Genomic DNA, 13,928 nt, shown 5'->3' with positions numbered 1-13,928 from the left:
CTTCCCTGAGCTTCATCCGCAAATATGAGTGGACAAGCTGCCAGCTATTATAACGAGGTGCCTCAGGGCCAGCCTCCTCAGCCAAACTACGGCTATGACCAGCAACATGGGAATTATCAACAGCCAAATAATCCCCCTGCACCATATCCGCAACCAAATTACCCGCAGCCGAATTACCAGCAACCAACCTATCAGCAACCTCCAGTTGAGGCCAAACCTCCGCCGCAGTACCATCAAAATGTCCCAGAGTCAGGTTACAGCTTTGACCAGGCGTTCAAGATCGAGAAGCCCAAATGGAATGATCTGTGGGCAGGTCTCTTGGTGAGTTTGACCGTTGTCGCACCGAGCACCTCCTTCAAGACTGACTTGTTGCACAGTTGATTGCTGTTTTCCTCGGGTATGTCGCCGTGTCTGGACTTACCATCCACAAGTATGCCACCAACAAAGGCTTCAATGGAGGAGGAATCTACGACTCATCCAATGATTTCTCGCTTGACACCAACACCCTCGTCCTATTTGTCTTTGTCCTCGTCGTCGCCCTAGTTTTATCTTTCCTTTACTTCATGGGCGCAAGACACTTCACCAAAACCTTCATCTGGGCGACCGGTATTCTCAACATCGTTTTCGCCCTCGCAACCGGAATCTACTACATCGCGCGTAAGCAATATGGAGGCGGAATCGTATTCCTCCTCTTCGGCGTCTTCGCGATCGTCTGTTTCATCAGCTGGATCCCACGTATCCCATTCACTGCCTTCATGCTGCAGACTGCCATGGATGTCGCCCGCGGCTACGGACACATCTTCCTAGTCAGCGCGATAGGTGGAATCGTCACTGTCGCTTTCGCTGCCTGGTTCTCCGTCACCATGGTCTCGATCTACGTAGCATACGAGCCCGATTCCACTGGTACCAACCCATCCTGTGCAAACGGCGGCTGCAGCAGGGCAAAGGTCATCGGTCTTGTCGTCTATGCCACCTTCGCCATGTACTGGGTCAGTGAGTGGATCAAGAACACAGTGCACACCACCGTCGCGGGTGTCTACGGCTCGTGGTATTTCTTCAGCAAGTCTGCCGGCGGCATGCCCAAGGGCTCGACCCGTGGTGCCTTCCGTCGTGCAACTACATACTCCTTTGGCAGTATTAGCTTCGGTAGTTTGATTATCGCAGTCATCAACATGTTGCGTCAGGCGTGCTCGATCGCACAGCGACACGAGGCTGGTCAGGGTAACCTGATTGGCAGTATTGCTATTTGGGTTTTGGGATGTTTCATCTCGCTGCTCGACTGGCTCGTTACTCTTTTCAACCGCTACGCCTTCTGTCACATTGCCTTGTACGGAAAGGCGTATATTCCTGCTGCCAAGGATACCTGGAAGATGATGCGCGACCGAGGAATTGATGCTCTCGTGCAAGACTGTCTGATGGGTCCGGTTTTGACTATGGGTTCAACTTTTGTCGCCTATGTCTGTGCGCTGTTGGCCTATCTCTATCTGCAGTTCACCAACCCTGCCTACAACAGGGATGGTAACTTCACCGCCGTCATCATGGCTTTCGCTTTCTTGATTGGTCTGCAGGTCTGCCAGGTCTTCATGACTCCCATCGGTAGTGGTGTTGAGACTATCTTCGTCGCTATGGCTTGGGATCCTCAGGTTATGATCAATGACCACCCGGATATCTACTACAAGCTGGTGCAGCTTTACCCTAAGGTTCAGCAGGCAGTCCACGCTTGATCTACTTCCCAAAGTGAGTCTCAAGACAAGGGTCTTGAAGTTCGACTACAGGGGTTCAATCGCTATGTCCAGAGGCAGAACCTGTATTTGCCTTTCCTCCATGTTTATGAATGTTCAGCACAAATTGGTGCACATTAATTAGTAATTGCAGATATTTCACGATCAATAATAACATTGCCAGAAATGTTTCATGTATCATTATCACTCAAGTTCAAAACTATCTAAAATATCGATCTCCAAACAGAAAAAAAGAATCCAACATAAAACACTAAACCCAAAGCCAAGGTAAAACAAGAATCACCCTTCCAATCAATGCCTTCAAACACCTCGCCCTTTAATCAACCTACAAAGCAACCATAACAGCCATAACAGCCGCAACCCCAAGCACCGCAACACCCCCATTCACAGAAGCCCCTACAGTCGCCGCCCCCTGGAAAGGCGAGAAGCGAGTAGGATCAACCCCAGAAGGCCGAGCCGAGGGCGTCGCCCCAGAAGCCTGCGGCCCAAATACCACAGACGACGAAGCCGCACCACCCATCAATCCATGCTCCCGACCGGCCGGTGTCGACGCAGCAGCCGCAACAGAAGCCAAACTGCTGGACGCCGGGACATTGACAGGGATCTGCGAGACGTGCAGTGGTTTCTCGACGGCGGGCGTGCTCTTGCAGCTGCAGTCGGTGCGGGTCTTGGTCACGTAGACAACGCGCGGAGCGGGCTCAGGTGCGTAGGCGCGCTTATCGGCCAGTATCATGGGCTTGCTTGCGTGGCGGGCGGGGGCGGCCTCGCGATCGCTGGGGCAGAGGGTTGACGAGATGGTGCTGAGGTCGAGACCTTCGCAGGCGGGGACGGTTGAGGTTGCTAGGGTTTCGAGGGCGGATTTGTTGGCGCAGAAGCATTCTTGGGAGGTTTTGTCTGTGCAGGTTGTGAAGGTTGATGGGTCGATGGTGTTGAGGGCAGCTTTCTGGGGAGGGTTGTTAGTTTGTTTATTTGGTTTATTTGGTTGGGGTTGGGGTTCTTACGGCGCATTTGAGGTAGTCGTCGGTTGATTGGGCTAGGGTACCGGCGACGAGGAGTGAGGCAGTGATGAAGTAACGCATCTTGGATATTGTATGTATGGTTCTTGGAGAAGAGGTTTTGGAAGTTGGGAAGGTGCGATACTAGGAAGGAAGTCTAGTATATAATAGAACGAAGCTATGGAGAGACGACCGGCTGAGTTGTGAGATATTCAGTCCTTATATGTACAATTAGATCCTCCCGTCAGATTTTTTCACAAGTAAACATTCGCTTTGATATCATATCCCTTCATCCCTTAATGGTGGGGGAATAATGGGGTTTATGACGTCCAGGAATCCTGACGGTGGATGGTGCCCGATATAGATACGTGCTTGGCCTAAGAGATAAGCTTCAGATCGCATTTTTGGACTGACGCCTGCGAGAATCATGTACGTTCAATCCTCTGTTTATTGTACTGGAATGATGGAAGAATGTGCCAGCTGCCACGTCCCTGTGGCGTTCCTGGCATCTCCCTGGGACCCTTATACTCCGGGGAATGTTGGATTGAAGGATCAAGGAATTGCCTCATTTTTCTGTTTCATGGATCTTCGTTGTTTTAAAAGAAGGGAATTTACCGTTCGGTTGAAGGGGAATGGAAATCTTCTGCATGTAAATCGAAATAGACATTGATCTAGGGCTATGGTGATCATTGCATGTGGTCTAAAGTGACAACACGACGAGTACGTCGAGTACGGAAATACGTCGAAGAATTGGGAATCTATCTTGCGGATGTGTTTCAATCTGTACAAAATGAAACATACAAGAAACATGCTTTAAATAATCAACAGGGACTCAAGGACGATACAATTCGAAGAAACAAGGTCCCCGCGATATCTAGCAAGGCATCATAGCTAGAATAGACATTTACATCCGAGCTTCTGGTCTTGGTGGTCGTGCTTCCACTACAGTAATGTGTCGCTAAGAAACAAAGAATTCCGAGTATAACTTAAACATTTCCCGGAAAATATGTTAGTGATAGTGCTGTTGTAGTTCATCTGATCTGACCACTCCATTCCTATTGCTTCTCAATGACCTCCACCCTTCTCTCGACGTGCGAGTTCCTTGAAAATTGCCTTCTTCGCCAAGCAACTGTAACCAGATGAACCATTCTCAATCTTCCGGTAATGATATTTTAGTAAAGGGGTCCTCATATTCCAAGTAAGCTCACAAATATCCCAGGGTATCCCCTCCTCCGATGTAGCATCCAAAGCCAATGAACCAGCCAACTGACTTTGCAAACGTTGTCGTTTCGATGGGAATTCTGGCAGAAGTTCGGGGGTCTTTTCAGTGATAATAAATTGAAGCGTGGGCGCAATTGAGCAGCTGCTGGTGGAAATGGGGTTCCAATATTGGAGATATTGAAACCAGAGGATGCGGGTTGTATCTGAGGCAAGTCTCTGCCAGCGAGCTCCTCGTCCTGATCAGATTTGTAGAAACCGCGGGCAATAGGAACATTTCCTAGCTCCCAAACGGAGGATGTTTGCTCTCGCGGTGTCACTGGTCGGAAGGCCCTGCAAGCAGTCCGTCTACTAGACGGGCTCGAGGGCAGCATGGTGATGAAAGGTGAAAGGTTAAAGCGAGAGAAACACCCCAACGGTTGAGGCCCTCGCAAGAGCGAGTTCGGATTCTGAAATACCTACGTTAGCGAGTGTGAACTAAAGGCTTTTAGGACAACAGAACCACTTGCGCGCGATTTCGAAGGCAGAGACTCCTAATTCAACGCAGTTCAACTGAGAATAGGTAAGAGGACGCAAATGATTAAGTGACAGAGGCTCGATGGAGAACCGTCCGAGTGGTAGACGATCCGTGTGATAGACGACCAAGTAGCAACAACTTGAAGGAACAACATCAAGGAATAACGCCCGAATGGTAGATGCCTAGGGGACCATGTCAGGGAACAACCTCTGAGCAACATCAAAGCGACGGACATCCAAGTAACCACTTCCAAATAGTAGATGCATAAGGGACCATGTTGGAATGGTAGACGTCCGAGTGAAAGACGCTGGGATTCTTAGAGGCAATACCCAAGATCAATAACATGAAGTTTTAAAATACGGCGTGTTGAAAACTACGTTGTGAGAAGGAATCCTCGATAGACTAAACTTTTGGTTAATAGCAGTGTATTAGATCAATTCTATATGAGGGCTTGGATAAGGGCCGCTATATTCGTGAGCATATATGGCTTGTGTGTATTATCCCACGTCGAGAGGCCATTTTATATCGGCTAGCGATGGCGCTAGCTAAAGATGCTATGAATCAGTTAACAACGATATCGAACACGTTTTTCGCGTGTATACAGATGGACATTGTGTGGGATATGGTGCTATGAGCCATCCCTATGTATATACTAAGGTGGTAGGTCGTGCGATAGCCTCGGAAGGATGGCGACATTAGTCATATCCACGAGGTTATGAGTCAAGCGAGGGAATATGAACAAATCCTCCCTCTAACCAAGCTTGCTGCATATTGAACCACACCATTGTATATTTGAGGTACCATCAGCCAGGGAAAGGCTAGTGGAATTTATCCTTCGTCCAGCTTTGGGGAAATGGCAGGAACTACGCCCACCATTAATACACCTGAGTCGCTCAGCCCTCTCCTATGCCGGAGAGATAGTGATCCTCGACCTGTTGTGTTAATGACTTGCGGCATGGCTGGTAAGTAAAGGAAAATTCAAGCGGCAAGGTTTGGCTGAGTTGAGTAGCTGATAAGAATGTTATTAATAGGGTCTGGAAAGTCGTCGCTGTCTAAATGGATACTATCCAATCATCCGTCTTTCAAAAGGCTCTCAATTGACTCTTATATTTATACCAAATACGGGTTGTATGGCGTTGATTACCCAGAAAATATGTACCACAACTATCAAGACGAGGCCCAGAGCGCCCTCCAAACTGAATTACCGCAGTTGCTTCAACAGGGCTCTCAGGATGTAATCCTAGATCTCTCTTGTGCATTTCAAAAGACTAGAGATGAATGGAAGCAGCTGATCGAAGAGTCCGGAGGGCGATGGGTGCTTGCATATCTTGACGTTGACGATGATGAGTTGCGGCGACGGGTCAGAGCAAGGAATCAGTTGGCCGTCAAAGACAGCGATTCGGCTTTTTTTATGACAAATGAGATTATGGAGAGTTATCTTGCCGGCTTTGAGAGACCGGTCGGGGAGGGTGAAATTATTTTACGTTTTGATACTAAGCTTAATGAGGACATTGATGTATAAATCTCAGCGGTGAACTGAGATATGTTGACCGAAGGGCCATTTCTATTACTGGTGTATGTACATGAACGCGCAGATAAAACGTATACGTACGTTTGATTTTTATGTCATCTACTTTATCCCCTCAACGAGTGTTCCCATTCACGATGTTCCTTGTACCCTTCTACAGTTTGACATGCCTGGAAGATCCATATGGCGTCTGTGAACTGTGGGACCTGTCTAAGTTCTAAGAGCCCGTCATGGATATGAAAATATGAAGTGTATAACGATAAGCTGTTGTGGCTATGTCATATATTTCACAACGAGGAAGGAATGAAGAAGGAGGCGGGAGAGAGCTTGTGAGGGAAATATATAAATGCTGATGGGATGCCTACCTACGTTCTTGCTCTTTGTTAGCTGTGCTTGCTTGCTACTAGTCGTCATGTTGTGATTGATATTCTAGCTATAATAACAGGAACAAGGCAAACCCCAGAATTGTGAATTGCGAAACAAAATCTCCATTCAAAGAACGAGGTTTAAACCTGCATTGTCTGATCGTCCTAAAATACTACCATGGATTCCTTTAATCGTTTGGATGTAGAAATTCATGTTGCCACTGGATGTTTATATTCCACTCCCCAACGTTCTTCTCTTCTCATCATCAAAGAGAAACCAAGTAACTCATACCACTCATCATTGCCGCGAAGAACTCTCAAATTGGGTATAACTAAAAATCCAAAAACCTAACCCGATCGCTTCCCAACCATCCAAGATAAAATGAAAACCCAAAAATGACCAACAGACATAGAGAATAAGAAGATTCAAGCCCAGCTCAGAACTTCTCGCTGGTGACACACCGCGTGGAATTGACCAATAACCAAGCCAAGATCTTCACAATAAGTGTTAACCCCTTCACAATCAAATCCAGGCCAAAGAACATCACACGCAAGATAGTGCGAGTAATTCCAGGCAACTTCTCCCCCTCCCGTGACGAATTATTTCCATATCGACCATACTTCTCCAAATCAAACTCCTCAACCACGACCTGCTGGTTTTTATTTTTCTTCGAGCGCTGACTGTTTCCCTGCGGCTTCGAAGATGACCTATTCCAGAACTTGAAAGCACTTTTCTTTCCCGAGGCCTCTTTGGACTTCTTCTGCGCAGATTTAATCTGCGATGCTAGGTTCATGCTCTCTGCTGCATCTTCACGTTCAGCAACCGTCGTCACCAATTTACCCTGGAACACAGGCATTGAATAAGGGCCAGGGTTGTGGGAAGTCGGTGGTCTAGACGACTTCGGTGATCCGAGAACCATGTCTGCAAGGATCGGGTTCGTGGCTTCGTCTGAGACGGCGACTGCCAGCATTGCAGCGATGAGAGAGTCGATAGCGTATAGAGAGGGGATCGTAGCGATCACCGCAGCTGGGGAAATTGAAAAAGTTTTCGTAGCAAAATCCAAGGATGCAAGTGGCTCGTCAAAATCCGTGACGGGGAGTACGGACGTGCGTAGGTTAGCAGCTTGCTGGGCGGCTTCCATTGCCGTAGAAGAGACGGGGCCGGTTACAATGATTGTTGGCGGCTGGCGGGGCGAAGCATCGCCAGACGGCGCGGAGACTGTGATGTGCACCATTCCCGAAGACTGGGATCGCACGGGCGAGAGTGGTATTCCGGCGGTGCCGACAAGAGCGGGCGGGTTGTGTTTCGACAGATAGGGGTGTCGTAGCTCGTATAGTCGTTGGTGGCGGTTCCAGGAGAGTCGACAGGACTCTTGTGCTGCGGCCCGTTTGAGTGCATCGGTTTCTACTTCTGCGGTCTCAGAGGGAGTTAGGTGGTGTTGCTTGCTGATCTCGTCGGCTTGGTCTATTGCTAGCATGGCTGCTAGTCGGGAGAAGAGTAGGGTGACGAGTCCATCGTTCGGATGCTCGCGGCGTATGCGGTCTTCGAGGCTCATAATCATGATTGGGACGTCGTGGTTTGGTCTGGAGGGGTCACATCTGCTTAAAGCGAGTTCGTTTGTTGAATATGTTTGTAATGTGTAGAACGGGTTCTGGGAGTCTCCGTTTCCGAGAGTGAATGTAGCCGGCCCCGTTCTGTGAAATGTTAGTATTATGGAGCATACATGTTTTGGAGCGCGTGGAATCTTACTTTGTCATGCGTAGGTTCAATGTCCCAACAAGATCTCGTGGCCTCTGGCCGTTGGCCGTTTCCCATAGCATCTTCAGCTCCTCCATGGATGAACATGTGATCTCCTCAGACTCCAAAGCCCCAGTTGGGAAGTTGAGGACACTCGCAGGCACAGTCTTTGGCCCGAGAACATGGTCAATCTCGGTATTTGTCGACAGCGTAAGCTTTGGAGGTTTCCGAGAAGACTTGACGGGCCGTGGGGCATCTGGAAGTTGTGCGTGATAGACCTGTTGATTGAAAGGTAGTTTGGGATCGAACTGAGGGAACATCGATCTCATCGGGACCGAGGCAGCAGACGATTGCGATGACTGTGGGGAGACCGTTGACGTCGTAGTGTGATGACTGCTACTGCTGCTGCTTTGACTAGCATGTGAAGGCAGGGCCTGGTGGTTCACTCTCTTGGCTTGACGATTCTGACTGTGCATGGACTGAGGAGATCTCGTGTCATGGGAGGCGCCAGCCCCAGCCGGCGGGGACTTGGATCTTGAAGCATCCCCGGGTGGTGGAGGTGGAATACCCTGGGTGTCTTCGATAATCTGAAGTAGCAAGGATTCAGTCTTGCCAGGATCCTTGATTTCCTCAAGAGGGATTGAAGAGGCCGGCTCAGATATGGCTACTGGTTTTTTCCCGGCTTTGCGAAATGGATTGTTAGATCTCTTTACCTCGGGCGATGGAGGTGGAAATAACTGAAATTGATTCATCTTGTCGCTCATTTTCACAAATGAAGCATGCTATAAACAAAGACAGAGCGCGAAAGCAGGGGCCGTCGACTGAGATATACCCCATTCTCACCGAATATGCGCATAAGCCCGACAGACCAAGCAGAGTACATGGTTTGTCGAGATGTGTGACAACCCTGCTTATACGGTGGGCGCTTAACCGATTGGGGGTGTGATTGGCCCCCATCCTGGGATGAGCACGTCCATCTGCAGTAGCGGCGCTTCAATGCAGCCTGGTGATTGGTGGTAAGACCATGGGGAATCTATATTTATCGTGATTCAGAGATTATATTGGCTGGTTATTTTTGCAGTGAAGAAGTCGGGGAGTTAAGTTGATTTAACCCTGTTGACCCTGTTGACCCGGTAGACCCCGTTGACCCTAGTATGTGCATATTTGGTCTATCGGCTCCGGATGTTCTTAAATAGATAAATTAAATTAAGAGAAAAGAAATGACATAATTTAATGGCTGGCATAATATATTAAACTCTTGAGAAGCGCTTAACTCAGGTTGCTATGTCGTACCATACAGTATTAAATATCGTGTCCATTTCGCCACCCGATTCCACGAAAAAGCCTTCTTCCTTAAGATCCTTTTGAGGGATTTCCCACGTTCGCACTGGGTTAATCTTGAAATGAATGCTAATCGCGTGGAATAATATATGCAATGCTACTGAAAGGTCGTCTTTATTTCTTGTACAACTGGGGCAATTTACATGGTAGAGCCCTCCAACTCCTCCAAGCGGTGCATATCCATATCCTTCTCCAACAAAGGAATCACATAAGGGTCGAAAGTCTTCCAGTAAGGGTTGTTGAGGTGGTACTCCTGGGAGGATTCCTGGACGTAACGCTCCACGATGGTGAAGTCCTGCTTGTCGAAAACGGACTGCATCACGAACCAAGAAAGGGTTTCCTTGTCGTTCGAGTAGACATTGGAGGCTTCGACAAGCTTGGCCTTGAGCTTGGAGATGGACTCTTCGTCCGGCTTGGCGCGGAGGTCTATAACATACTATTGTTAGCGTGGGAAATACTAGCAATGGCAGGGGTATCACATACGAACGACGATTGTGTAAACCATAATGAATGTGTATGCGGGGATGGATAGATAGAGGGGAAGTGAGGGGCAATGGATTTCAGACAGTTAAATATTTAAATAATTAAAATAGGTTTAAACATATTTAGTCAGTCGTCGGTGAGAGAAACGATCATTTCAAGGTGGGTCTGTGTAAATCTCCGAGATTTACCCTTGGTGATCCTGGTTTCGCGATGAGCTTATTTCCATAGGTATAGCTTGTGCAGTCAATCCGTACATCATACGAATGTCTATATATTTTAATGATCTTATTTACATGATAGTGTACAATTACTCGTTCTTCCCCTGGTCTTGACCCAAGGCCTCAGTGTGCACAGTGTAGGTCAGACCCTCTGCCATGGAAATCGCACCTTCCATGTTACCCTTGTTATACAAGAATAACCCTTGGAGAGCAGCTGCACTGGTGTTCATAGACCGATCAGCTTTGTTGCCAATTTCATCTTCAATCAAGCCAAGCTCTTGAAGTCGATCCAAGAAAAGTTTGCGATAAACCCCGTCGGTATCGATATCTTCATAGAATCGATCCCATAAACATCCGACCTGGTAACGAGTCACTTCGCCCAGGCGGACAGTCATATCCACCCGCCCAGGACGGACCAACGCCTCGTCAAGTCGTTCAACGTGGTTGGTAGTAAGGAAGATGATCCGCTCCTCTGCACTGGCAACTCCATCAAGTGCATTGAGCAGTCCCGAGAAAGTCACATTAGCCCCACGATAGCCATCTGCGTCACTTTGTTCGCGTCGGTTCGAGAACGCGGCATCCACATCTTCCAACAGAACCAGCGTTCGGTTGGGAACAATTGTGAGCAAATGATTTAACCGGTCATCAGTAAGGCCACGCTCACTCAGGTTCAGAATGGCAATGTCGTAATCCAACTCGCCCGCTAGTGCCTGGATAAAAGAACTTTTGCCGGTACCCGGAGGACCGTATAAGAGATATCCTCGTCGGTACGGAATTCCACGGTCATGATACCATGATGAGCTTGAAATGAAGTCTTCCACATCTGCCAAAATCCGCTCCTTGACACCCTCGTGGAGAACGACCGACTCCAATGGACGCTTCCGGCGCGGATTTCCAAATGGTTTCCACTCGGTGCCCCAACTGTTATAGATTGTTGTCTTTCCTTCGTGGCCCTTTGCGGCGTACGCATGAGCTTCAGTGAAGAGGTCCTCGAATATATGACGTTGAGAGTAGAGGGTGGTGAGAGTGATTGTCTCCCATGGCTTTCCGGTCTGAATATCGCGGGACTTCGACTCGCGCATACGATTGACAAAGACAAACGCATTCTTGTATCGGAGAACGTGTTTTCCAGGCCCCGGAATCAGCGAAAAGTGTGTGTGAATTGCTCCGTTCGAATGTTCGACTTTCTGCGTTTGGATGGAGAGGTGGCGCATGCCGGGTGTGAGCTTTTGGAGGAATCGGTCCATGTAGGTAGAGGTATTCGCCGCAGCTTTTCCTGCATTGAGTTGTGATTGTTGGTAAAGAGTCATCCAGTGTAGGAACCACGGATAGGAGTCATCTTTGATGCTGATCTCGACGTCCACTAGCATCCGCCGGCGAAGAAGAGCAGCGCCATGTCGAACGCCTTTCTGTGCTAAGGTCAATCCGGCTCCAAGACCTGCAAGGCCAAATCCCTAGTAAGAAAGCAATATTAGCACATCGTTTGGGACCAAAACACTGGTAGGCCTCATACCGCTGTGAACAAGGGATTACTCGTGAGCTGCGAGAAGAGACTTCCGTCGCCTTTTTGCGCCGACTGTAGGGCCTGTGTTCTCTGCTGTAGAATCAGGTCGCCCGCAGACGGCGCAGCACTAGGGACCGCATTTGGCTCCATACCAAATCAACAGCGTTGTGAAGATCGCGAATGTCGAGAAGATCGATAAGCGCAGATATCGGAGTTACGACGGGCCGAGAATTTGAGGTACACAGTACCCACGGTCATGTCACCGGGTAATCTATGGGAAAATCAACGAGGAGAACATCCAGGAGAACATCCAGGAGAACTACAACCTTCGAAGGTTGGAATGTACAATCATGCCTGATCTTCAAGTATTGAATATAAGGGGAGATGTATAGCTTTACACTCCGGTGGCCCCAATATTCACATGGGTAGGTGATGGCCCCCATGTCGGAGATATCGGAATTAAAATAACTTTCTGCATCTCGCATTCCTCTACCCAAAGCGCTTCGTGTTCATTGCCCGACCAAGAAGGCTGTGTTCTTTATAAAGCCTTGGCCTCCCATGCGACTCCTTTTCCGTCCCCCGCTTACTCGGCGGACACACCTGCAGTACCAACGCGTTATTCATCCAGCAGTCCGCAACATGAGCGCCGCACCCACTACTGAAGTGCTATATGCGCTGACTGTGGCCAAATCCCCGGCTAGACCTAGCCCAGAAGATGTTTTGAAGAAAAGTCATCATGCCAAGAGTGGATTCAGAAACCCTTGGGAGTAAGTGAGACTCTGTTACTTTCCGGTTTCTTGATCGTTCGTCGCATAGACTAACCAGCAGTGCCGTCTCGTAGGTCTTTTCGCGATATGGACTCAAAAGATATCATGCAAATGATGATGTAGGTAGCTGTCGGCCATCGAAGGAAATCAGGATCTAATGCGTGCAACTGCAGCCTTCGTCGATTGAATGGCAAAGCGAACAATCCCGATACCACCCCGCCAACAGTCACCGTTCGCAAACCCGAATTTCTTCCCAGCCGCGATACCCCTAAGCTGCGCGCAACTTGGCTTGGACATGCATGCTATTATGTGGAGTTCCCAAGTGGTCTCCGAGTACTGTTTGACCCTGTGTTCGAAGCACGTTGCGGTCCATGCTGTGGGCCATATTCCCTAGGTCCCAAGCGCTATACTGAGCCTGCATGTCAAATCAAGGATATCCCTGCCATCGACGCGGTGGTCATCTCCCACAATCACTACGACCATCTGTCCTACCCAACTGTCTCGGAGATCGCGAAGAGGCACCCCAATTGCCACTTCTTCGCCCCACTAGGCAACAAGTCCTGGTTCCACAGCTCGGGCATCAAAAATGTAACCGAGATGGATTGGTGGGATGAGCGTGATGTTGCGATGTCGCCCAAGGAGGGAAAGCAAGCCCAGGTTGAACCAGTAGGCGAAGCTTCCGCCGCGGCCGAGATCAAGGCGCGCATCAGTTGCCTGCCTTGTCAGCATGTTACTGCCCGCACTCCTTTCGACAAATACAAGACACTATGGGCTTCCTGGGCCATTGAATCTGGTGGTAGCAAGGTGTATTTTGCTGGGTATGATAAGCTCCCCCGACCCACCCACTCTATCAGAATCATGCTTTGCTGACCTCCAACATAGTGATTCCGGCTATAGGGCAGTCGATGAACTACCAGAAGGGGAGGATGATTGGGACCCCAAGTACAATTTCCCCATATGTCCTGCCTTCGAGCAGGTAGGTGAGTTCCGGGGACCATTTGATCTCGGCTTGATCCCCATTGGAGCGTACGCTCCTCGTCATATTTTCAGTCCAGCACATTCTGACCCCCATGATGCTGTTCGTATTTTTAAAGACACCAAGTGCAAAAAGGCATTGGGCATGCACTGGGGTACTTGGGTACTTACTGAGGAGGATGTGCTTGAGCCTCCCAAGAAGCTCAAAGAGGCGTTGAAAAAGCATGATATCGCCGAGAATGGTGTTTTTGATGTGTGTGATATTGGGGAGAGCCGAGTGTTTTGAACAAAACTCCACTTCGTGTACATTAGCCCGTTGCTTGTCCCCGCTCCTTTTTGTATGATTTTGCATTGCCGTTCAAGGTTTACATAACAGCGAAGTGATCCTATATTTCTCGTTCATATGGGTTTGGATGATCACCATTTATATTCTCGTTTGGTGCCGCATATATTACCCCAACAACTTTGCCCCAGGTTTTGGATATCCCGCTCTGCCGCCATATTTACCTAGGTTCCTATGTGATTTTTGTTGTCGAT

The 13,928-nt window shown here is 48.8% G+C and overlaps 8 protein-coding genes across 8 annotated transcripts; 3 read left to right on the top strand and 5 right to left on the bottom strand.

The window, feature by feature from the left end:
- Positions 1-24: 24 nt before the first annotated feature.
- N7487_002222 (choline transporter-like family protein) lies at positions 25-1,724 on the top strand (the record flags this gene model as incomplete). Its single annotated transcript, XM_056869969.1, has 2 exons — positions 25-321; positions 378-1,724. 2 exons carry the CDS (start codon positions 25-27, stop codon positions 1,722-1,724), a joined length of 1,644 nt encoding a protein of 547 aa, XP_056734753.1.
- Positions 1,725-2,067: 343 nt separating this feature from the next.
- Positions 2,068-2,821, bottom strand: N7487_002221 (uncharacterized protein; the record flags this gene model as incomplete). The annotated part of the gene is made up of 2 exons (XM_056869968.1): positions 2,068-2,685; positions 2,744-2,821. 2 exons carry the CDS (start codon positions 2,819-2,821, stop codon positions 2,068-2,070), a joined length of 696 nt encoding a protein of 231 aa, XP_056734752.1.
- A 981-nt stretch (positions 2,822-3,802) lies between these two features.
- On the bottom strand, positions 3,803-4,329 carry N7487_002220 (uncharacterized protein; the record flags this gene model as incomplete). The annotated part of the gene is made up of 2 exons (XM_056869967.1): positions 3,803-3,892; positions 4,009-4,329. 2 exons carry the CDS (start codon positions 4,327-4,329, stop codon positions 3,803-3,805), a joined length of 411 nt encoding a protein of 136 aa, XP_056734751.1.
- Positions 4,330-5,325: 996 nt separating this feature from the next.
- On the top strand, positions 5,326-5,994 carry N7487_002219 (P-loop nucleotide/nucleoside kinase family protein; the record flags this gene model as incomplete). The annotated part of the gene is made up of 2 exons (XM_056869966.1): positions 5,326-5,434; positions 5,504-5,994. The coding sequence occupies 2 exons, from the start codon at positions 5,326-5,328 to the stop codon at positions 5,992-5,994; spliced, it is 600 nt and encodes a 199-aa protein (XP_056734750.1).
- An 808-nt stretch (positions 5,995-6,802) lies between these two features.
- Positions 6,803-8,867, bottom strand: N7487_002218 (uncharacterized protein; the record flags this gene model as incomplete). The annotated part of the gene is made up of 2 exons (XM_056869965.1): positions 6,803-8,060; positions 8,116-8,867. The coding sequence occupies 2 exons, from the start codon at positions 8,865-8,867 to the stop codon at positions 6,803-6,805; spliced, it is 2,010 nt and encodes a 669-aa protein (XP_056734749.1).
- Positions 8,868-9,583: 716 nt separating this feature from the next.
- Positions 9,584-9,949, bottom strand: N7487_002217 (putative quinol monooxygenase; the record flags this gene model as incomplete). Its single annotated transcript, XM_056869964.1, has 2 exons — positions 9,584-9,870; positions 9,928-9,949. 2 exons carry the CDS (start codon positions 9,947-9,949, stop codon positions 9,584-9,586), a joined length of 309 nt encoding a protein of 102 aa, XP_056734748.1.
- A 285-nt stretch (positions 9,950-10,234) lies between these two features.
- On the bottom strand, positions 10,235-11,799 carry N7487_002216 (bifunctional AAA family ATPase chaperone/translocase BCS1; the record flags this gene model as incomplete). The annotated part of the gene is made up of 2 exons (XM_056869963.1): positions 10,235-11,599; positions 11,659-11,799. The coding sequence occupies 2 exons, from the start codon at positions 11,797-11,799 to the stop codon at positions 10,235-10,237; spliced, it is 1,506 nt and encodes a 501-aa protein (XP_056734747.1).
- A 408-nt stretch (positions 11,800-12,207) lies between these two features.
- N7487_002215 (uncharacterized protein) lies at positions 12,208-13,677 on the top strand (the record flags this gene model as incomplete). Its single annotated transcript, XM_056869962.1, has 4 exons — positions 12,208-12,416; positions 12,491-12,535; positions 12,590-13,234; positions 13,299-13,677. 4 exons carry the CDS (start codon positions 12,208-12,210, stop codon positions 13,675-13,677), a joined length of 1,278 nt encoding a protein of 425 aa, XP_056734746.1.
- Positions 13,678-13,928: the final 251 nt, after the last annotated feature.

Source organism: Penicillium crustosum, assembly GCF_028827405.1.
Source record: "Penicillium crustosum strain IBT 35664 chromosome Unknown utg000001l_segment0_segment0, whole genome shotgun sequence".
NCBI lineage: Eukaryota > Fungi > Ascomycota > Eurotiomycetes > Eurotiales > Aspergillaceae > Penicillium > Penicillium crustosum.
This window is presented reverse-complemented; position numbering and strand designations above follow the sequence as displayed.